The 25,181-nt window shown below is 36.4% G+C and overlaps 1 protein-coding gene across 4 annotated transcripts in view; it reads right to left on the reverse strand.

Annotated features, from left to right (window-relative positions):
* Window positions 1-1,883: 1,883 nt before the first annotated feature.
* The window catches only part of LOC5568678 (neutral ceramidase), an 81,969-nt gene continuing 58,671 nt past the window's right edge, over window positions 1,884-25,181 (reverse strand). For 3 of the 4 annotated variants that reach the window (XM_021847362.1, XM_021847356.1, XM_021847368.1), the window contains exons 2-5: window positions 15,754-16,067; window positions 3,595-4,452; window positions 2,374-3,302; window positions 2,076-2,318 (exon numbers count right to left, since the gene is read on the reverse strand). In XM_021847362.1, the coding sequence (XP_021703054.1) occupies window positions 2,141-2,318; window positions 2,374-3,302; window positions 3,595-4,452; window positions 15,754-15,897 (2,109 nt within the window). In that variant the 5' untranslated portion in view covers window positions 15,898-16,067 and the 3' untranslated portion in view covers window positions 2,076-2,140. Of the gene's footprint in view, window positions 2,319-2,373; window positions 3,303-3,594; window positions 4,453-15,753; window positions 16,068-25,181 lie in introns of all 4 variants that reach the window. The other variant, XM_001658043.2, reaches the window with a different exon arrangement.

Genomic DNA, 25,181 nt, shown 5'->3' on the forward strand with positions numbered 1-25,181 from the left:
TATTAAGTATCTATCACAGTTCATAACATTTGCTAGAACCAGAACGTTTCCCTACGCTTCCATTCTTTCATCATTATAGCACCCCTTTCCTTACGTCTGATACATAGGCAGTCTGCTAATCTTTCTGCCATAAATTTACCACCCCTACATCTTGCCGCATAAACTGACGTAGATGTAAGGGTTTATATCTGGTCTACTGTGGGAGCCAGTTGAATGCATCATCAACTCCTTCCCCTTCCCCCTCATTGGTCTGCATTCTGACGTTGCAGGCACAATTGTTGCCTAAAAATAGAACATTTTTCGTAACATTTTACGATGCAGCCAGATGAAGGGCAGCGATTACTTCCTGATGAATCAAAAATAGTAGCCGAATATATTCACCCGCCAAAGTAATTTGTTGAAAAAAATCGATGAAGAGAAATCGATCACTGCAGTTACGCCCCAATGATATTGAACGCGAGAATGAATCCTCGAGAGACATCTGGAATAATTTTAAGTGGATTTCCGAAAGTATTCCATAGGGAATTCTGAAAGAATTCCATAAGGATTTAAGAAAAAAAAAATTCAAAAAAATTTCCGAAAGAATCGCACGAATTTGAATTGAAGGGTCTGACATTGAACAATGGGATTATTTTATTAAATCTCAGATAAATTGAAATAATCCAGGAGATTTTACTGGAAAAATTGAAGAGGGCAACCCGAAAAAACCCAGGGAGATTCACGGAAGAATTGCTGAAAGTTTTTTGGATTAATATCAGACATACTAGTATAATAATTTTGGAGGGATTTCTGGAAGAAATCCCTAAGGATTTTTCTAAAAGTCTCCGAAATATTTCTGAAAGAATCTTTGAAATATATCCAAAACAATCCTTGATTTTGTTTATGGTTTGCATCCCTCTGGATAGCAATCATAGAAACATTTCACCAGAATTCCAGGGAAATTAACCAGAAGAATCCCGAAAAAGTTTACATAATAACCCAAGCGAGATATCAGGGATAATCCAAGAGGAATTTCCAGAGACATTTTCGGAAGAGAGCGATCAAAGAGATCACTGTAATCATATCAGAAGGATTAATGAAAAAAATCTCAGTGGAATTTTCGGAAAAGTCCCAATCCCACAGGAATTCTTGGAAGACTATATCAAAAATTGCAAGAGGGATTCTAGAAGCATTTTCGGAATAATCCAAATGGCATTTTTGATAGATTTGTAAAAGAACTACAGAAGTGTTACCTGATAAATTTCAGATGGATGTCCTGTAAAATATTCCATGTGGATTTCCGGAAGAATTTCAGACAGATTTTTGGCACAATCCCAGTTAAATTTACGAAACAATTATTGAGGATTCCAGGAAGAACCTCTGGGAGAATCATCGAAGAATCTCAGGAGGATTTCTAGAAGTATCTCAGAGAGCTGTCCGAAAGAATCTCAAAGGAATTTATGGGAGAAACACGGATGGATTTCCTGATGATTTCTTCAAAGATATTCGGAAGAATCCCAGAAGAATTTTTCGAAGAATCCTGGGTTGAAAGAACTCAATTTTGCGTTAAATCAACTCAAAATAGAGTATATTTTTCTAATGGAATTAAAGACAAATTAACTAGTGGGGACCTTGGAAATTTAGCCAAAATTATGTAATTGGGCTCAACTACGGAATTGCGTTGAAACAACCCAAAATTAAGTTGAATTTAGATTCCGTGTAAATGATAGGTTATTACCTGAGAGCTTTCTTTGCCAATGAACTTATTTTTTGCATTTGAATATCATGTGGCATGCTCGAATTCATCTACACCCTTGGAAGTGAAGAAGCTTTCCATTACGAAAAGATCCTCCTAAACCAATGCTTTCTTTCATTTCTATATTAAATGTATACCATTGTTAAAATCATGTTTTCAAATTATTCATATTATTTGTGACCTACAGGTATCGTTATTGACTAGGTTTTTTGGTTCCAATTTGTAGCTACCAGGAAATCCTGGCAAAAATCTGGATAACCAGCGCCTTGAACTTCATTTCGCAGTCTCTTTACTATCCTACAACCTCATCATTGCTCAACGTTTGATCATTATTTATCAGGGTTCATTCTCTCACTTATCACATATTTAAACTGCTTCTTACTTTAAATGTTGGCAACATTTCAATCACTCCACAATGAATGTTTTTGTCGAACCTGTGTATGGGTACACACCTCCAAGTATGTACCGGTAATATCCAAAATGCCTGATCCGGTATGTTCCCAACTTTACGTTGGGTCCGATTTCCCACGAGAACTCAATATCGCTGAAACCGAGGATTGTTGATTGGCGTTCCCACTTGAACCTGAAATAAATAATAGAAAAGAGTTACTAGATAAACGCATATGAAAAGAATATACTTTGTTTCCCAGTTGGCGTCTGTGGCAATTACTGTCCAGTTTCCATCGATCTGCTTTTGCTCAACGGTGAAGTAGGTTTTATCGTGCATCAAATTATTCCTGGGATTTCCACTTATGAAGGTTGTGTACACAGTGTCTCCTCGTTCATACGTATTCAAAGGTTGAACCTTGACCGATCCAAACTCACGCCCAATAGGGTGACCGTCGAAGATAACTCCAGTCATCAGAGAGATCTGTTTATCGTCTTGATACGGAGGACTCGGTCCGTCGTCCAAGGTTTCGTTTTTGTAAATCGAACCAATCATTTTCTTGTATTGTTGGATATAGATAGTTAGGGTATGTGGCCCAAAAAGGGTGGAAGCACCTTCATATCTTTGAATTTCATATTCTTCTGGAGTTGCGATGTAACTGGAGTACATGTTAGACAATCCCGCTATAACGACTTGCAGTTCCTTGCCACCTGCTGCAACGGATGCCCTAGAAAGCTCGTTCCTCATTCTTCTGCCTGACATCGTGGTGAACTCCCCAGGTACAGCTGCTATAGCAAAGTCACCAATCAGTAGAATTTGAGTCGGTACAATCTTCGGTTGCCAATCGTATGGGAACGTGGCCCTTCCTGTGGCCAAAAGGATTGGCTTTGGAGCTTGACACTCTTTGTCGTCAGCTGTGGGTTCTGCAATGAAATCACGAACAGCATTCCAAAGAGCATTATCTGTTATCGTTCCCTGCTGGAAATCGAATGCTCCCGGACCATCAGTCGTTCCAGCTGCAAAACTGTAGCCCATCGCTGGATAACATCCTCGAACTTGTTGAAACTCGCGCGTTTTGGGATTGAAGTACACGGCCTCAGCTTTTGTCATATCGACAAATTGGTGCACGAATCCAATCGGTCCAGTTACCTCTCGTCCATTGGATTTTCTTAATAGAAGCTAAAAATTAATTGAATAAGATTTTGATCAACTAATAATTAAAACATGGTGCTCCCCAGATCGTCAATATCAGAAAAAATCTCCATCAAATCTGTGCTCGCCAGATGATTGTTATACATCAACTGCATATCGGTGAAAAATTAAAAAATACGTTGGGTCCGTTTTGTTTAAAGTTTGTTTTTTTAAGGATTCCCCAGAAATGCAGTTAAGCTATAGAAATCGACTAGTAGGCACAAATTCGATGGAGATTTTTTTTTCTGATAATACCGGTCTCGTGAAATTAATAACTCACCGATGCTGCGTCGTACAGACGAGTTGCAATTATTTTGGTGCTCTCGTACATATCCTTTCCAGGGCCAGATGCGAAACAAGCTCCTGCGCCGGAAGGACAAGATGATGTCAGTACATCACAGGGAAGTCCAGTTTTCTCACATTTTGGCCCCATGATGTTCGGGGACACATCTCCCAAATTTGTTGAGGCAAATACTCCCACGAACTCGCCTTTCCCTATTAAACTATTTTTATTTCGCTCCTGCTCAAGCAGAACGGATGCGTAGCCTACATTATCAGTCGATACGTAACGGTTTGTGTTGTTCATCGATGTAGGATGCACGGCAAACCAATTGATGGCTCCAAACACCACGTTATTCTTGTTGACCATTCTCATTTGCACCAGTCGTTTGTCAACGTTATCTTTGTATTGCGCTTTCTCTTCTTCCGGGTTATTCTCGTAAGCGCTGGGGCTCCTGTTGATGTTCGCATCTTCCACGTCGATTTCCGACACGTAAATCTTAGCATCGATCATGCTGTTGTGAGCCCTAATTATACTCTGAGCTATTCCTCTAACCAACGCATTGAACGTTTCCGATACGAATCCCAACGATGTCATGTCGTACAACAAGTACATCAGAAATCCTCCAGGAGTACCGTGAGTATGGGACCCACTGATGACCACGTTTTCCATGGTGTAGAGTTCCCCGTACTTTTTCTGAAGTACTGCTATGACGTCACGTTTCACTGCGTGACCCATCATCCCTGCGTCTACGCTGACGAATACTGCTCGTTTGCCACTTTCTTCGAAGATAAATGCTCGAGAATACTGTCTTAGGTGAATTCCATAGCCCCTCTGGGATAGTTGTGCATAGCCCATCTGAAAGTAAGAAGAAGCAAAACAAAGGGTAACAATTTCATATATATGTTTGAACTAGTAAAATATGTTTTAACGAGTAAAACATTTGATAATGTTTAGTAGTTCATAGCGATACTCCTGGCTAACTCATAGCAAAATTTGTTATGTTATTTGACTGAAAAAAAAACATGCAAAAATGTATACTCAGAAGTTCTAAAAAAGGGATCAACTGGGATAAGCATTGTTTCTAAAGACTTCTGCTGATAATCTCAGCAGAGTTTATAATGCTTTTTAAAACCACGTGAACCGATATACCGTTTTGCCTTAAATTCCGAACTCATATTCCAAACCGTAACGATTTCAATGGTAAGAAGTGATATTTTTAAACACTTATATATAGAAAACTTGATTTTAAAAAAATTGGAAAGTTCTTCACACAAAACATAACTTTTGTTAATATGTCGTGGCGGTAATCTCAATTATTCGTAGTTTCGTGGCACAAAAAGATCAAAAAATTGCAGTTTTTCACATTTTTGGTCATACACCCGATTCTGTTTTTGCACGGATTTTTTTTACACGGCCGTGCAAAAAAAGTTTCCATACATTTTTTTTCGCCAAAGCCTTATTTTTGCATGAAACGTCGAGAAATGGTGTTACTTTTTTTGCACGGTTTTTGAAATTTTGAACTGAAAACTTTTTTTGCATGGTACGCATCCCCCGTGCAAGAACAGAATCGGGTGTACTCCATAAAAACATTATATTTAAGCGTGACTGTCTTGCACAAAAATTTGCTATCAATAAACCAAGCAACTTTGCTGAGCATTTTGATAGTGTAAAAAAAATCCTTCTTTTTGTTTTGGTTGCAACCTCAGTGTTCGTACTGTTGGTTTTTGTAGACAAACACCGTAGCTAGTTGTAAACAATTTATCCTGTGAAAAAATCTGAGTTGTTCTCTTGAAAAATCGTTAATAAAAGGTCGACTGTTCGGAATATGAGCAGACTGTCCATACGTAGCGTATTGACCGCGACAGTACAATTTTTAAAACCTTGACGAGCGGTCCTGTCGTTTTGAAGACAAATAATCGATTTGTCCCGTATTTTTGAGAATGATGGTACGGTGCCCATACATTTTCAGATACTCATATAAACTTAAAATTCATTTGACTGTTCTGTACAATTGTTAAACGATAAACCCAATTGTTTCTTCAGTTTTTTTTTAATTTGTCTTTTGAAAAGTCAAACTCTATCAGTAGATAACTTCTCAAATATAATCAAGTCGCTTACTACTTAAGAATTCTGCTTAATACCTTCAATGTCTTTCACTTTACTAGTTTAGTTTTAAACTAATGTCGTAAGTTCCAACTCGCAATGATTTTTTTTTATAAAATATTTTAACAACATCCAATTTTCACTGATTTCATCCATAATGTTAAGAGAAATTCGCAATTCTATTTAAGTTATTCAGCGAATCATTTTTCGTTACTCCTCAGAAATCTCAAAGAGTGACCATGGTAGATCTGGTTTCTAGGATGTTGAAGAATGCGTCAGCTTCGCTTAGAAGCCAAATATTAGTCCCGATTATCTCTTTTAGGTGACGAACGTATTTTAGAAGCTATCTCATGAATTTAATAAGATTTTTTTTTTTTTTGAAAAATTTAACCATTATAAAAATTGTATGGATTTCAAAAGTTTTCTTTGCTTTCCGAAACCAGAATATTCTTACCTTAAATTCCTGACATTTTCAAAATGCGACGAAATATTTTAAAATAAAAACTATCAAAATCCTGTTATTGTAAGTGTTAAGTAGATTATTTCCTTGTTTCTAGTTATTTGGGAAATTTCAATTTGAGATTTGTGCTATTAGGATCAGAGCTGTGCATTTTCGAAAGCATTTTGTGAAACATGAAGGTTTGGTTGCGTCGTCTCGATGGTGACGAACAACTGCGTCGCTTCGTTCTTCTTTCACCACTCATTCGTTTCGTTACCTGGTTGAAAGCAGCGAACAAGGAAGGTTAAATGAAAGAGTAAGAACTTCGTTTCATTTGATTTCATTGAAATCTATCGAAATGTTTCAAATTGGATTTTATCTATTTTTTGCAAAAGTAATGTATATAACTTGTTAGGTAATAAATTAAGATAGAGAAGTATGCGGGCCACCACGTCGTTCTCTTGAATTAATCTGCTCCTCTATATGGTGAGATATGGTGAGGCTCTGATGTATGACGAGCGACGCACAGGCAAAACGAAAGAAATGAAAGACTACGCTTGCTGCGATGAAAGGAAATGTTTGTCGGATTGAAACGAAACAGTAGAGTTTCAATCGCAAGGGAAGCTTGAGTCAGTCAGTTGGGGACTGGAAATGCTTTCAATGAATTGAAAATGGACGGCCCTGATTAGGATAATTCGCCAATTGTTGAACGAAAAAATGCTCGCTAATTGTTGAACACGCCATAAGGAATACACGGACTGTTCAACAATAGGCGAGGTTTTTACCCGTTCAACATTAGGCAAATTGCCCCAAAAGATAAAAATACATTGAGAAAGTTTTGAAATTTAAATTTCTTGACACAACTCCCCAGTGTTTTATATCATCGATTTTACGTTATAATATCAAAACTTTAAAACTATTGCTCATAGATAAGTGGCATCTTCTTGTGATATTCAGAGTTTACTCTGAATCACTTTTTTAAAAGTCTTTTTAAACATTTTATTTTAACATGGAAGGTTTTAATAAGAATAAAATGATCAATTTCATCCGAAATTGAAAGTTGGTACTTGATTTATATTACTTTTAACTATGTACCGAAAAGCATCACTGTAACTGTAAATTTAAGCCTACACACTTACCCTTCCTAATGCATAAAGAAAAAGTTACACATTATGCATTAAGGATCAAAAATGACCAATTACATTGAATTTTTACGGGTAAGTTGATTTCATCTGTTTATAAGAGAAAAAAAAACGCTTTTAATTGACTTAACCTAAATATATAACGCATTTATTATGGCAATTGAAGATTGCAAAGATTTTTGTCTAAAATTATTAATAATTTTGAATATTCTTTGTAACTTATTAGTACTATACCAGAGGAAAGGTTTCAACATCATTTTTAAAATTTTATTTTGAACAAGTAGAGCTTTCTTCCTAGTTTTACAAAAGCAAGTCCATATTGCTACAGCATGCAGCATGGCTGGCCTGAAAATTTGTTTAAATATAAAAAGCTTGTTCTTCATACGAAGTTTTGATTTTCTATCAATAAGTGGATGAAGACATTTAACATATTTGTTACATTGCTTGAATGTCCTCAATGTGATTTTTGATAGTTTGTTTTCTATCTAACATGAGCCCTCGGTACTTAGCTTCATCTGACAAATTTATTGAAACCCCTCTCATCGTAATATTGTCTACTTGAAGGTTTCAAATAAAGAGCTTTTAATTTATGTGAGAATATTATTGGTTGAGTTTTGGAAGTATTAGAAGAAACCTTCAATTTTTGCAAGTATCAAGAAAAATATCCAAACATTTTTTGCAATCTTCTACACATGACACGCATGATTCGCCCTTTGGCAACTGACGCATATCATATTCAGAAATTCATACGCAGTTTAGGAATGATGGTTCAAATTTTGCTTTTTTTTTGTTCAGATTCAATTTGATTTGGCCGGATTCGGTCGATGTTTTCTATATCCGGTACCGGTGGAGTGTGATGTGGATATCTTCAGACCAGCATATAGTTCCATCATGCGACAGCTCAAAAGTCATGATTTTCATAATTCATGTTTGTTTTATAAGTAAAACTACATTTTCTCGCTGACGAATTACAACTTTTGGTAGCAATCGCGATTTTGGGACCACTTCAAATGGGGCTCTAGGAGTTCCTTCAGGAAAACCTCCAGAGATTCCTCCAAAATTACTTCTCGAAATATCTCCAGAGACTCTTTTAGAGATTTCTTCAGTGATTAAACAAGAAATTCCTCCAAGGAAATCTCAACTGTAATCCCTACAGCATTTCGCCATAAGACATTTTAGATTGATTCTGATACGGCTCCACGAATACCTATAGCAATTCGTACAAAGACTCGATGTTTCTTGAAGGATTCCGGCAAGATAATATTTACAGTGATTCCTTTAATGATTTCGCAAGGAGTTCCTGCAGAAATGTATCTAGTCATTCTTTCTTAGATTTCTCCAGTGAAATCTTGATTGTGATTCGTCCCGGAATTTATCTAAGGATTTCTCCATGATCTGTTTCAGGAATTCTTTCAGGAATACTTCGAAATTTCTCCAGAGATTTTTCAAGCGATTTCATCTGATATTCCTCAAAAAAATCACCAGAGATTCTCCCATGAATTCATTCAGGAATTTTATCAAAAAATATCCTAATTTTTTTTCCAGGGATTACATTAGGAAAATCTCTACAAAAATTCTTCCAGTCAAATCTCATAAACCCTTTTTGGAAAATGTCTTGCCATCGTTCTCGTGTCCTTTAGAATGTAAAATTACATTTTTCATTCAATACATCTTCAAGAACACGTTTTTGTGTCGTTCCATCACTTACATAATGTGTCATTCAGTCATAACGTGAATTACATCCACAGTAAATTTCATTATTTTTAAGGGTGCAAGATATCCTCTAAACATTGTTCCAGGGATGAGGTGGTAGAGAATCAACAGCATGCTCCGAAAAAAATCATGTGATTTTACGTCTTTTGGATGCATATAAAAGAAGCGAGCCAAATGACATGGATTTGTGTCACTTGTTAAATACGATGGTGTCTGATTCGGGAAATGTCAACCATAGTGGCATCGTTTTCATGTCCTTCATCATGAAAAATTGCATTCTTTGTTCAATACATCTTTCGCAACACATTTTTCGTTATTTCATCACTTACATCATGTGTCATTCAGTAATAATGTGCATTACGTCCGCAGTGATTTTCATTATTTTTGAGAGTGAGTATATTTCAATGAAATATGCTTTTCGTCTACGAAGTCTGTGTAATGAAATAAAAACTTGAAAAAATGGCTCGTAGCTGAAGAGCATATTTGATGTTCCAAGGATTCTTCGAGAGACCCTTCATAAGCTCCTGCAAGTATTTCTCCAGGGATTCTTCCTGGAATTTAACCAAGGACTCCTCTAGGGATTACTTTAGATATTTTTTTCTCCTCCAGGGGTTGCTCTAGAAACTCATCCAGGGATTTCTGATAAAGCTTCTTCAAGAAAGGAGTTTCTGAAGGAGTCTTAAAAAAATTGTAGGAAGAAACCCAGGAAGAATTCGTATCCTTATTGATGAAATCCCTGGAGGAATTTAGATGCAGAACAAATCCCTGAAGAAATTTCAAAGACAATACAAGGGAATTACCTGGAAAATCCTTGAGCATTCATGAAGGAAACTCTTGAGAAATTTCTATTGGAATTCATGAAGTAATGTTATGTTTCATTAGATGAATTTCTGGTGGAACCACCGAAAGAATTCCTGGTAGAACTCCTGGAGCAATCCCTAGAAGAAATTCTCTCTAATAATTCATAGAGGAATCTCTACAGGGATTCTGGAGAAATATCTGAAGTAATCCTTGAAGAAACTGTCGTAATGTAACCTGGGCAAAGCCTTGAAGACATATCTGCAAAAATCTCTGTACAGGTTTTCCTGGAGCAATTTTTTTATGAGTTTTTGAAGAATTTTTCGAGGAATGTCAGGAGAAATTGCTTGGATTTTTTTAAGAGAACCTTTGAAGGAGTCCTTGAAGAAATCTCAGCACAAAATTCCTGGAATAGTTTCCTGAGGAAATTTGGAGAAATTTCTGATAAATCAAAATAAATATTTTACTGACGGAATCTATAGAGGAATCACCGTAGGCATTCAGGCAGAAACTCCTCCAAAAATTGCTAAAGGAATCCCTGTAGAAATATCCCTGCAAAAATTCCTGGAATTATCCTTGGATGAATCCATGGAATAACTTCTAGCACAATTCCTGAACAAATTATTGATGGTATTTCTGGGGCCCTATAGGAACAGGTCTAGAAAATCTGGTAGCGAACAAAAGTTCTTCCTGGAGGAATGTCTGGCAAAACCGCTAGTGGAATTCCTGAAGAAATCGCTGTATTACCGTAAACCCAGTAGAGTTTATTTTGGAGGAGCTTATGGTAAAATCACTGGAGAAATATTCGAAAGAATTCGAAGGAAAATCTCTGGAAATGTCTGGTATTTTTGAAGGTGATTTTCCTGAAGGAGCTCTTGGAGCCCTATTTCAACTGGTATCAAAATTTAGAATTCTATTAGAAGCTATAATTCGTCAGCGATAAAATGTCTTCTTACATATAGGTAAAAACATGAATTATAGCTTGCTGATTCCCCATATTTTTTTGTTTTAATTTGACCGCAACGAAAATGGTATTCGCATATAATAATTGTATGTTTGTGATGCCTAACTAGCCGTTACGGTAAACGTGTCGAGGTATCGTATCGTCGAAGATCTTTTTGGATTGGAAATGTTCTCGACTTAACAGAACATAGAGTACCATCGACCATCCACACGATATACACATGCAAAAATAGTCAATCAGCAAAGGAAGCTCTCAGTAAATAACTATTGAAGTTCTTATAAGAACACTAAACTGAGAACCAGGGTCTGTCCCAGTTGGAAAGTAGCGCCAGAATCAAGAAGAGTTTTGTGTTTGATTTTTGACATGGTGTCTATTTAGATCTCGATAAAAAATCATAAGTTTTTAGCTGTCGCATGATGGAGCTAAATTATGGTCTAAAAATGTCCATATCACACCCTAGCGGAATCGGTTCCGGAATACTCCTCTTGATAAATCATAAATAATACTAAAAAAAAAAAAGACGAACCAGCCAAGGGCTGAAAGTTTCTCTAATAAAGAAATTCACTAAAAAAAATGTCCTGAGTTCCATTATAGGCTAAAAGAACAAAAATCGGTACAAAAACAGATTTTTGGGTGCGTTTTAAAGCCATGGGTCATTTTTTACCCTTAATGCATAATGTGTCACTTTTTTTAGCGCCGCCCAAAGAGGTTGCTAACAGCTTCTTTTTGCACTTTACCGTGCCAAAAATTACCTCAATGCACAAATGCACAATTTGTTAAATTATTGAATAAAATTATAAAAGACAACACGAAAATGATCCGATTGAGAATCGAACTCCCGAGCTACTGATCAGGTAGCAGGTTTGCTACCACTAAGCCATCTTTCATGTTTTGCTAGTGGTATGCAAAAACTGAAACAAAAGGAACCCATACCTGCCAGAGTTGCTGTCAAATGATTTCACAGAAATTGGATGAAATCAACGCTGTTACCGATCTGTTCGTTAGTAGGAAGCCGGATCTTTTTCTTGGCATTTTTGATTCACTTCGGCACTGGAGTTTTTTGAAAGCGGCTTATATTTGGTCACAATATGCGTCGTATTGACATGCTCCTTTGACCGAGAAAAAACCTACCATGCCAAAGTGAATCATGAAAGTGCCCAAGTAGTTTTGCACCCTATTTCACGAGGTTACAGTATTTTTTTTTTAGTTTCACGGATATTTTTTCGGTGAAACACGGCGATTTAACGGATTCTGTCGAACATTTTACAGGAAAATCTGTATATTTGTTGTTAACAGTTCAGGTTCGGTGATTTACTTCACAGCTACCGCGATTTGTTCTAAGTGTGTAGTAATTTGAAATATACTAGACCTGGGAGAGAGGCACAGATACTACACACGGAATATGAAACAAAACCTTTTGAAACTGCTACATAACTCCAGCTTTAATCAAGGCAGACTTGATGAAAATCGCTAGTTTTCTTTTGTCGTATACTTTCGATTTTTCCGAACAAACATGGGAATAGGCCCAAAATTTTCTATGCATTTAATTACCATTGTTTTTAGGAAAAGTAGAAAGATGCGTATTTAAATACCTTATATTCAATCAGAATGAAAGGTGCTCTCGTGACATTACATTTGAATAAGCATTAATTGATTTTCATTCGATTTTTGTCACCTTTGACGAAATGCAAAAATATGTTTCTACCAATTACGCGCTTTTGCCATGTTTGTCCATTGCTTAAGATCCCGGCTCACAGTGATAGTTCGTGACAGCAGAATCTCGGATCACCTTGACGTCCACAAATTTTGTATCATTTTTTCCCTCCCAGTACTAGACCATTACAGTTTTTATGATTTAAAATTCGAGCCTAGTGAAAAAAAAAACACCGAACATCTAAAGCCTGAATTAGTGTGCAGTTTTATGGCGGCTTTATGTTCTAACTTTCCACTATTGCGTTGAGGTAATCATATTTGCAACTGCAATTTTTTGACAAAAAATAGAGACTTTAACCTTTCAGGCCTAAAAACTTTCTTATCATTTAAAATTTTCTGGTTAACAGTAGTCGCGCTATTGTATTATGTACAAAACTAGTGGAAAAATTTTGCATTTAGTACACAGCATCAACATGATGGTTTTGATGCTGGTAAACCTAGTGTCATCGGCATACTTGTTTATAATTACATTCTCTATAACTTTGTCGAAGTCACGAAATCTCTTATTTTTTTCTTCGACCATTTTTTTTTTCATTCCATCAAACTAGTGCCTAAGCTAAAAATAGTGCCTTTTTATATCAAGGAAGTTCTTTGAAGACACATTATATTTTATAGCAATAGTTTTACCGCAATTTCTGGTACTGAAAATGTCGAACAACTGAATGCAGGAAAACGAGTACGACGCTGCCTCATATACTTATGTATAAACCGATGTGTTTTTTGTGCAAATAATCCAAAACAAAAAATCGGGGTACCTCGTTATGGGATGAAATTTATCATTTGTCAATGTGATAATTGTGGTGCAGGGTCATTAGGTCAAAATAAATTAAGTGGAATTTCGTTATGCAAAACAGCCTGACGAACTACGCCCTAATAACCCATTCGCCCTACTTTGGCCAAATTATATGACATCAAAAACCTTAAGTATTGAAAATAACTTGACAACTCAATTTGGACTTCATAAATACGAATAAGTCTGCCAAATTCATAAAAAAGCAATATATACATATATGGAAATAATGAATCATTCATTATGAATGCACGCAATTGGTACCGTACCAATTGGTACCAATTTGAATTATGAATTCACTTTCGGGGATTTAAAGCACACATTAATGAATGTTTGCCCTTTACTGGCATATAACAGGCATACTTTCGGAAACTTGTAATTAGGCACAGTCTGTGTTTGTTAAGGCGTTGCCCTTGTGTACACGGAGTAGTGAGTTCAAGTCTCACTAGAACGGGTCACGCTATGTCTGAACCAGACGATCGAATATACATCGGACTTTTTCTCGCTAGAGATCAGTATTTGGTCTTTTTCATAATCGGAAGGTTTCAAAATATGCTATCGGTGAAATTTTTTCTATACATTTTGTATGGACGGAAATGCGTCGAAAACTTGATTTTCATGGGATTTAGTATGAAAAATGGCTAAAAAATGGAAAAAATCAAAATTTCACCGATGGAATATTTTAAAACTTCCCGATTATGAAAATATAACCCAAATACTAAACTCTAGCGAGAAAAAATCCGATGTACATTCGATTTTTATAATCGTCTGGTTCAGACATAGCGTGCGGGTATTTTTTCGCAAATTAATTCTTTTCCCACAAACTTTCAGGATAACACCAGGATCAAATCCTGTTTTCGAACAGATGTCCGGATGTCTATCAACACCACAGTGAGCATGTTTACCGAATTACCGGTATTCTATTTTTGTTGTGAAATCAAAGATAATGAAGTTTAAAAACGCAGGCTTCCACAAATATAATAATTCATCAATTTGGATAACACTTCGTTAAGATAGGGGGATGTGCTAGTATCCATCGTATTAAGCATTGATCAATGAGAACTGCAATTTTCCCAGTATTGCAGTGAGTTATGCTGATACAAACCGATCCCAAACAATTCTTTCTCAAAACGGCTTTAGGATTGTACAATAACATTTTGAAAAATCTTGACCTCTTTTTGGAAATAATGCAAAGAAAATGCATCTTACCGTATTCTCAAACCGTCGTATCGTTTTCAACTCTGTCACAATCAGTTTCCAGATTCGTCTCACAACTTACGGCTCACTGTGTGTATTGAGTGGTTAAAACACAACATCTTCTTCTTTCTGGCATTACGTCCCCACTGGGACAGAGCCTGCTTCTCAGCTTAGTGTTCTTATGAGCACTTCCACAGTTATTAACTGAGAGCTTACTGTGCCAATGACCATTTTTGCATGCGTATATCGTGTGGCAGGTACGAAGATACTCTATGCCCTGGGAAGTCGAGAAAATTTCCAACCCGAAAAGATCCTCGACCGGTGGGATTCGAACCCACGACCCTCAGCTTGGTCTTGCTGAATAGCTGCGCGTTTACCGCTACGGCTATCTGGGCCCCAACACAACATATCAACGCTATAATAAAATGTTTTACTAGAATATATAGATCTACGGGCATCTCCCTCCATTCCTTGAGCATGATGGAATATACTAATTTCCTTTAAAATTAATTGTTCGTCATCAAAATTCAGCCCAAACATATGAACACAATTCCTTTTGACCGTACAGTTATGGCATTTGCTCACAGTACAGCGAAAACAACACAATCAAAGGAACCGTATTTTTACGTCGAGCGTCGCGCACACATTGCGTACAAGCTTTTTTTTTCAGTACGACGGATTGAACTTTGTTTACATTCTCAATTATACGCGGCGGTTGAGGAAATTTCGTAAAATTTGATGATTTATTGAAGTTTTACGGCGTGTGATTGGAATGAAATCCTTCAGTGAAGAAGTACGAAGATTTTCCATAGTGAAAATAAGTGCCCGGCGAAATAAGTCACCCACGGGGGCGGGAAGAAACTTGTGTTGGAAAGTGGTGTGGCTCAGTCGATCGCTAAACATTTCTCTCAAATCGTGTTCGTCCATGCGATTTCGGTGAAAAAGTGCAAAGTGGATAATTGAACTGAAGTTATTTACCGAAATACAGTAGTTTTATTGCATTTATGGTGTACAAGTGTACAAACCATAACAGTTTTCACAAAATTACACTTGGATAATGAATCTATGTTGCAGGTAAGTTTGAATATCCGCCGTAGTGGAACATTTAAAGCTTGATACGACGAATAGTAGCGCTTACGACGAAGTAAAACAAAACCCTATCTAAATTTTATGATTTTTTCATAACACACAATTGCGACAAAGAAATAAAATATCAAGGACCTTCTAGAATGCATTGAATGGTGACATTATCGGAATGACAATCTCCGCCGTTACAAAAAAGAGTCATTATACTCACAAACGTTATCTCCACCGGTGGTCCAGTGCAGTCGGCTCGTCCCACCCCGACTCGATAGGCACTGGCCAGGTTCGACGTCATCACGATGCTAACCAGCACTACGTACGCACAGCATGTCCAACAAAGGTGTTGAATATTTATCATATTTCACTACACTATTCTGCAGCTATTGATTGGACCGATGTCTAAAGATTGCCAAACCGGTTGATTGATTGTCCTTGATCGTCGTCGTCGCTGATGTCGCTAGCGTCACTTCCGTTCTAGACTGAGGTTCAGATCACAATGGCATCTTTTTCGTTCCGTGGATCGAGTTTCTGTGGAGAGAAAGAGGGAAATCGCATGTGGGAGGTGAATATTAAAATTACTGATTAGCATTGGGTACTGTGCAAACATGGGTAGTTCAATGAAGCATCACCGGGCTGGAGCCGAAAGGAAATGTCGCTGCTCATCAGATAGAACTCACAGGCCGGCTTGAAGCATGGGCGTAACCAGAAGAGCAGGAGAGAGTGTTGCCCCCCAGGCGGTCAAAAAAAATCGTCTTGTTTGTCTCAAGTTAATAAATTGTTTGAAACCGTTAATGATTGTTTTCAGCATTCACATTTATATAAAATTGAGTCATGATAATACTTGTAATCTACCTTAAAATTGAACTTTTCCCAGAAATCATACAGAGAATTGGGTATTTTGTTTCATGCATTTATGGCATTATAGTTCAAACCTGCACTATGTGGGTAAAAAAATTCTAAAGGTATCAGATTTGACATCATATCGTAACGATATTCACATCACTGAAAACCCTCAAGTCTTCCGAGTTAAAAGTTACGTCAGTTCTAATTTTCAAACGTGGTTTTCTAAAATCTTAGTTTTCGTGGATATTTTCACTTCAATTGACCTACGTATCAACTCGAACACTCAGATTTATGCTCTAAAACGTCCGTGCGTGATAAAAATACATCGACATTTGTTTGTTTCTCGGTAAAAGGCACGGTGTTCATTTTACCACCTCTGTTCATATTACCACCACTTCCCCAATGAGTTTTGTTAGGATTAGACCAGGAGTTTCACTATGAATATCTCCAAGTAGCAATATATAATGATCATTTTGCATGAAACTCGTGAATGCTAGGGTCGTTAGACACCCCCTGATACAGATCCTAGCTACGCCCATGGCTTTAAGTACTCGGATGTGTGAGCAGAATCTGATTGCATTACGTGACTTGAATGTGCAATCAGGAAGTGAACTATCGTGTAGAATATAGAACAGCTAGATCATATGGCGGAGGTAGAAGATTAATTATGTTGACAAGCTGTGTTGTTTGCTATTAACGGGACCATTCGTAACACGACAGAATCAATCATTTGCGATTAAGAGGATTGCTTTAAAAGCTGACGCGTAGAATGTTGAATCGACTAGCGACATTCAACTGGTGGTCCATTCCAACAGCTGAGCGCTGGTGACAATGCAGCGGAATGAAAAGAAGGAAGTGGAACCGTCAGCAAATGCAGCCGTTGTCGTTATCTTACGTTTTGATAAAGCGATCTGATTAAACTTGTATTTTACCGACATTGGCTGCCTCTAATTGCGGGAGAATTAACAGGTCATCAATCTTTACTAAAGTTTTGCTGACAATGAACGATATAAATGAAACGTAGTAAAGTAGTTAGTATTATTATTATCATTAATAAGAATGATAATAAATCTTCGAGCTGTTTAGTGAAATGCCTATAAAAAAATGGAAAAAACGGGTTTAGTACTATACCACTTAATTCCAGAGTTTGTATCCTTTGACAGATACGCGTATTTCGACCTCAACTGTAAGGCCGTCGTCAGTGTCGTGTACAGTTGAGGTCGAAATACGCGTATCTGTCAAAGGATACAAACTCTAATGGAATTAAATAGTATAGTAGGTATTAAATTCGTCTACTTATCAATAAGAAGATTTTAAGTTTTCTGGCTGGTTCATATCCATAGTTAGTAAAGTTGAGTTCACTATATTTTCTGTAGTAAATGCCCAGACAACCAGAAGTCGCATAATAGTTTACGTAATGACTCGTTTATTCATACAAATTTAATCACATCCGTACTACACGGTCGATGAAATTGTCCGATTGATGAATTTTCTCGCATAAAATGCTACTTCCAGAGTTCGTTTGTACATTTCGGTTTCGCCCCGTATACTCGTACAGAGTAAGTCGAACCAATCCATAGCAGTCATCAAATCAACATTTGTTATCATAAATTAAATCGCATAAGATTACAAATAAGTTCACAAGATAATTTATGCTCTCGCATTGAATGCCATTTTTCATCATATAGACTATGCACGTATATTGCCTCCACTTTTGTACGTAAATCCTTTTCGCGACATCTTATACGTGAAAATTTACACATGTTATAACGTATACTGCAAAAGATAATTCTGCTATATGAACATTTTGGTTGTCTGGGTGTGGGACACGAGTGAAATAAGTTTATGTAATTTTACTTTACTGAACCATTCAAACAGCGATTTGGTATGTATGAGAGTATTAAGTATTTGGTATGTATGAGAGTAAAATTTACTACGAGCTACTGGTAATTAGCTTCAGAGAATGCTACTCATGCTTTGAATTCGAGAAGTTAAGTGAAATAACTAACATTTGAGAAAAAAAAATGTGAAAAAACACGCTGTGAGTTTAAATTTCAAAAGCTTTTCTGAGATTTCTGGATTTCCGGTGAGAGTACAGGAGTTTACATAGAAATATGGTATTTTTTTGAGAAATGTTGGGACAATAATTATTTTGTAATTTCCGTTAAAATAATAAGACTACGGTGAGAGTTTTGAATATAAAATGGAGATCTGACAAAGGAACGTTTGAGATTTTCTTTAGAACTCCGGGAGCTATGTACACAGTACCGAAAAATAATGTGATTTACGTCTTTTGGGATGCACATAAAAGAAGCGAGCCGAATGACGTAAATAAGTGTCCAATTTCAAATACGTTAGTGTCTGATTCTGGAATTATCAGTCACAGTTGCATCGTTTTCGTGTCGTTCAACATGTAAAATTACATTTTTTGTTCAATACATCTTCAAGGACACGTTTTTGTGTCGGTTTATCATTTACATCATGTGTCATTCAGTCATAACCAGAATTACGTCTAGAGTAATTTTCATTATTTTTAAGAGTGTAGGAGTTCTGGATTCCGATTGTAATTATAGAATTTCCGTTACAATTCTTGCATTGTGATAGATGTACTTGGATTTTTTTTTCAAAAGACCAATAAAGATTCTGGGATTTGTGGGTGAATTTTTTAGTGAAAGTATGTGTTTCTGATCATGAATCTTATATAATGCTGTAGGAATCTTTGAGACTCGATTTGAAATCTTTAGTATGTATTAAGTAATATTCTAGATTTCGGTGGATCACCATAATATCCAGTGTTATATGTCCTAGTCTGAACAAAGCATAACGTTCGTTTTATGATTTTTTGGCCTAACAGCCTTTTTTGCCTTACGGAGTGCGCTTGATGAAACCCAAGCAGGCGGAATATTGTTTTTTATTTCTGTCGCTGGAGTGACTTCAGTCTAATATGGATTTTCAACTGGTGAGCTCGTTTCATGTTTGTGATAATACAAATATGTATCACAGTAATGTAACATTATTACGTTAACCTTCTGTCTGTGCGGTGGGGAGAAATTAACACAAAATCCTAATAACTTCACGGAATCTCTATCGATTTTCTATTTTCTGCTGTTTTGGAATGAAAATTTAATTGAGTTTTACTTAACAGCGAGGGGTTTTATCAAAAATAGGTAACAACGTGAAAGTTGGAATTTTTGGACGCTTATATTTCAGAAACCATTTTACATCAAATTATACTTGCTTTAGTAAAGATTTGCAACAAAGGTAGGGCTACTTTGTTGCACATAAGTTTGTTGGAAACAGTGGCGCAACCAAGGAGGACATGGAGATTAATACTCCCTCCAGAGCCAAAAAAAAGTATTATACAGCTATGCAACAGGTTGGTTAATATTGACACTTCGAGTTTCAGTGGTTTTTATGTACAGTTACATTTTCAAAGTTGCTTTTTTTCATTTCTTTTTGACCAGTGGAGTTGTTACTCTTTTAGCACGTTTTTCTGTCAAAATATGTTATACAATTTAAACAAAATATGTTATAATTTAAACAAAAATGTAACTCATTATGTTTCGAATTAAACAATAATATAACTCCTTTCGTTATTTTCCATAATTAAATTCAAACAAAATTTGTTATAAGCAATTACCTTCAAAATTTAACAACGATTTTTTTATAATTATGTTTTCAGTTGAAAGAAGTTTGAAACAGCCTTTGTTATTATAACTGTTTTAATTATATTATAATTTTAAAATAATCAACTCATAGTGCTTCTAACAAAAATGAAACAAAGTTTGTTATTTGTAACAAATCTTGATATGATTGTGCTATAATTTTGTTGTAATCCAATGATCGAGTTAGATCCCTGAAGAACTTAATAAAAAAATAGAAATAACGAAATTTGCTTGCCTTTTCAGAATACAGTAATGACCCGATTTCGTCAGCCCCCGATTTTGTCTACTCCCGATTTTGTCTACCCCCGATTTCAGCACCTTTTTAGACCCGATTTTGTCTACCCCCAATTTTAGCACCTTTTAGACCCGATTTTGTCAGCCTTTCAACAATACATTATTTTAATGTGTAAATATTATGTACAACCATAATATAAAAGATCAAGTATAACATTGGCCTCGTCTATACGATCATCTAAAGTATGAATATACTTTGTATCGCAGTTATTAATGTTCATACAAAGATAAAAAACGCTGTAAACATTAACAAAAACATTAAACAAAGTCTATAGGCAAGAATAAAAATAAAAAGTAGTCGATTTTTTCCCCGATTTTAGCTTTTTTCCGATTTTGTCAACCCTAAAAGCAACATGGGGCTGACAAAATCGGGACATTACTGTAATAAACAGTAGGCTTCAAGTGAAGTCAGTTGAAAATTTAGATATATCCCGGTCAACCAGCCTATGAACTACTTCAAATATCTTTATCCAATAATAAATATTTCTGTCGCTTGTTCTTTACTGTTCATTTCGTTACGTATATTCAAGTATCTTCATCAATCTATAAAACCTTATGAGTGTCTTTCTTTATCAAGCATACAATATAGATCTTCAAAGAGATGATACTAATTTTCGTTAGATCATGTTTTATCGAATGGGCTTTAGTCACCTTCATGAATATTCATCGAAAAACGTGTAACGAATGATGTCAAAGTAAAGTTATATATTGACAAAGAAAAATGAAGCTGTGTATCGAAGCACCTTTATCATTCTTTTCCGTATCGTTTCGTAAAGCAGCGTAAAGGTATTCTGGTACATCGCATGGCAGGTCTCGATGTTTTGATTTTCCAAGGATCGGCATATTTGAGACCAAATATGATTTTGCATGGCTTTTTCGGATCTTTTCTTTCAGATCCGAAACATTACTGATAAGCATTTTAAATATCATAACCAGAAGGATGCTCTTAAATTGGTAAAGCAGATGAAGTCCGCTTATTTTGGTGTCGAAATTTTGATAACATTTATCGAATATTCTTTACGCACAGTTATTTTTTTACGAATCGATGACGATCGCTTTCGATTTGTTATATGAGTGTCTTTAAAGCTCGATATAAAGAAAAGTGAAGAAATTTAAAGATATGGTTGACCGGGATGTAACCCAACATGAGTTTGTCAGGAGTTCAATGTACTGCGCGCTCGTGAACTTGCAAGCAATCTGGCTCCTGCACATAAGTCTACATCACGTGCACAGTAACTCTAGACATATGTATTGGGAGCATTTTAAAACTTCGGTGTCACTGTTGTATTTCGTACAACACAGGTGGCAAAAGCTCGCTTTTCATACTCAACTTCAGCGCGGTGCTTGTGGAGGTGGTCATTGAAAGGTTAACATAAAATGCAACAATAAAGCTTTAAAACACAGAGAAACAGACGTAACACTTAGAACAAATCTCGATCAAAATCATCGTCGCGAAATCATGTACGCCCAATGCTAAAAACACTGTAGTTGGCCGATGCACCAACAGGTGGCGGTAGTGTGTAAACGTCAAACACGAACAAAAATGACGCGAGCGCTGTGGTCGATTAACCACCTACCCAACATTTGAATTGATCGTTAAAAAGTTGGTCGATGGACAGTGATGAGAGTGTGACGTCTGTTTGTCTGTGTTTAAAATATTTCACTTAGCTCCATATTTTGCCAAATTTTACAACTATTGTAACATAATAGAATCCAGCTTTTTACGTTAGCCTGCCATAAATTTTGAAAAACTCCTTAATGACATTTCTTGCATGCACTATACATTTTATGGCTTGATCAAAGTAAGCTTAATGGTGAAGGTATTTAATTATGTTGACAACGAAATGCCAAATCTGATATCTTGTGTTTTACAAAATAGATTTTTTCTACAGCCCATTTCAATGTTATCGTTTTTTTTCTTTTTTAGGTTGATGGGCAGCAGTTAATCCACAGGGAGTTTATGGCATTCATTATAATTTGTTCAGAAAAAGTTCCCAGTAAAAACAAACTCGTATACGATAGTGCATAAAAGTACAAATGTGGAGGCGATATACGTACATGCGCCATAAGGCTGCATGCAATATGTACGTATATCGCCTCCACATTTGTACTCTTATATCCTATTATATACGATGGTGTGTTCACTGGGTTATGTTCGTTGCTTTGCATTGCGTTGCAAACTGTTTCTACAAGGCTTCAATTTGAGATCGTTAGTCACCCGAAAATCTGTAAAAGTCATTTGTAAAGAGATTTTGCGGTTATGTGTAATGATTTATTCTATTTTCTTCAGATATTTATCATGACGTACTCTATGCGGTCTCTGTGTGGGTTAGATATCTAGTATTTTGTGAAGGTGATATCCGGTAGCCGGTTCGTTGATAGGAGCTTTCTGTACCTACTCTGTACCCTGACACGGATAAACTCGAATCAGGCCTTAATTAAGAACACCACATCACATTGGCATATTGCATCGATTTTATTGTCAGTTAGATTTAGAAAATTCAATCAGCCAAAGCAAAATTTTCTCTTTTTTCTGTTAAAATCTATCTTCGGCGTTAATTTTGGCGCCGACTAAGTAAATTCATGCAATGACGTAGCTGTTAGTGTCCCTGACCTTCGCCTCCCAACATTATTTTCTGATTCCCTGAATCCTATAACTTTGGAAAACTATTTTTCAATATATTTGGTAAAAAAATATGTGCGAAATAAACAATTCATGAATACACACCAATGTGTGAAAAAAAAATCAAAAATCGATTTACTAGAAAAAAGTTACAGCCCTTCAAAGTTTTTTGGAGTCATACCCAGAAGACCCCAGAAAACAAAGGGTTATACAATACAATACCGGCTACGATGTTCCGGAACGGTCCACTTATTCAATTTATATTGAAATGATGATAATCGATCACTATCTTACATTTTACATCACATTTCCCGACTTTGGCACCCTCGTGACCCCAGTACAACCCGGAATATCTCCGGAATGGTTCCGAATACAGAATTGTCCATTTATGACAAATAACTGAAACCTTTTTAAAGTAAACTGAGGGTGGTTTAAAAAAAATCGAATATAAATTGACGAAATGGTAGCTATTTGAAAATTCCATGTAGGAGGTCGGTAACGTAAAGGTTAATAACTGCGAACTTTCTCTGCCAATTTACCATTTCCAAATATGTATATCGCAACAAGCTCAAAGATGTTCTGGGATGTAATGAAAATTATTATTCCGAAAACATCTTCCACTAGACCCGTCACGAGTTTTATTTAGTTATGCTCTCTAATTTCAAAACAGTTTTTGACATTCATAGCTTGGAAAATCTCTGAACGGACACCACGCTTGTTGATGAACTACCAAAAAATACTTGTTTTAATTATGAATCGTGGTTTACGGCCAACCAGCCGAGTGGAAGTTTAACAACTACTGAAAAGCTAAACATTACATATAATTTGCAATTGGATTAGATGGACAAATTGATGTGAAGATTTGCGAAAAAGTTACACGTCTTCTCAGTGAGAATCGAACTCACGACTCCCCGATCTCTAGTTGGGGCGCGTTAACCACTACGCCATGAGAGGACTCATGAACGCAGAAGTTAACCTGAATTCGATTTCAGCTCAATAATCATGTGGTCCTCTTTCGCAAAGTGCACCTCTTTCGGAAGAATTTTTTCGGTAGTTGTTAAACTTCCACTCGGCTGGTTGGCCGTAAACCACGATTCATAATTAAAACAAGTATTTATCGAGCAACGGACTCATGTTCCGTAACCGGTCGTTTGAGAACGTCGCGACCCATTGGAAGCCCACACAATAGAAACCTCAGCAAGCGCAGTTGCTGGCTAGTGTAGTGTGCTATTCCTATATCTAAAAAACAATGCGCTCTCGGGCTAGGCATTGGATATATATAGAAAGCTTTGTGTTTGGATGGGCATCTAATTCTTCCGAAAGAGGTGCACTTTGCGAAAGAGGACCACGTGATTATTGAGCTGAAATCGAATTCAGGTTAACTTCTGCGTTCATGAGTCCTCTCATGGCGTAGTGGTTAACGCGCCCCAACTAGAGATCGGGGAGTCGTGAGTTCGATTCTCACTGAGAAGACGTGTAACTTTTTCGCAAATCTTCACATCAATTTGTCCATCTAATCCAATTGCAAATTATATGTAATGTTTAGCTTTTCGGTAGTTACCAAAAAATGTTTCCTGTAGGTTCGGTGGTGTTGATCACGGTAAAAGCTTCAAAAATGCCAATATTCAATCCAAGTCTATCATTATGTTAAACGGCCATTATGCCAAATGGGGTACAATCGAATATAATGCATTGTCGAAAGCACCTTCATTGTCTAAGAAAGAACAGTGCTATTTATTTTGCAAAAGAGCCTTTTCTACTTTGGATACCACTGTATGAAGTGCCGTAACCGTTGACTTACCTGACTGGTAAGCGGATTGGAACTCAGAAAGTGGATGCTTGTTCATGTAATTTGAGTTGATAAAATCGTTGAACACTTTCTCCATAGTCTTTGATGAAAGATTGATAGGTCGGTATGATTTAGGGTGTGTTTTATATCGTTTCCCTATTTTGTGAATAAACATAACATTTGCTTGTCTCCACGTATGTGGAATATAGTTGAGTCTTAGACTTGCCTTAAAAATATCAATTATTGGCAGAATCAGCTTTGTTTCACCATTTTGAAGCATTGCTGGAAATATCCCGTCCGGTCCTGCAGATTGAAAAGATCTGACTACATTGCATTCTTTAGTTTTCGTAAAGATTTTGTCAGCTAGGACGGGTCATTTGTGATGGCCGTTTAATGTGCCCGTTCACTTTCGACTATTGTCTAAAAAA

Source organism: Aedes aegypti, chromosome 1 (genome assembly GCF_002204515.2).
Source record: "Aedes aegypti strain LVP_AGWG chromosome 1, AaegL5.0 Primary Assembly, whole genome shotgun sequence".
Lineage (NCBI taxonomy): Eukaryota > Metazoa > Arthropoda > Insecta > Diptera > Culicidae > Aedes > Aedes aegypti.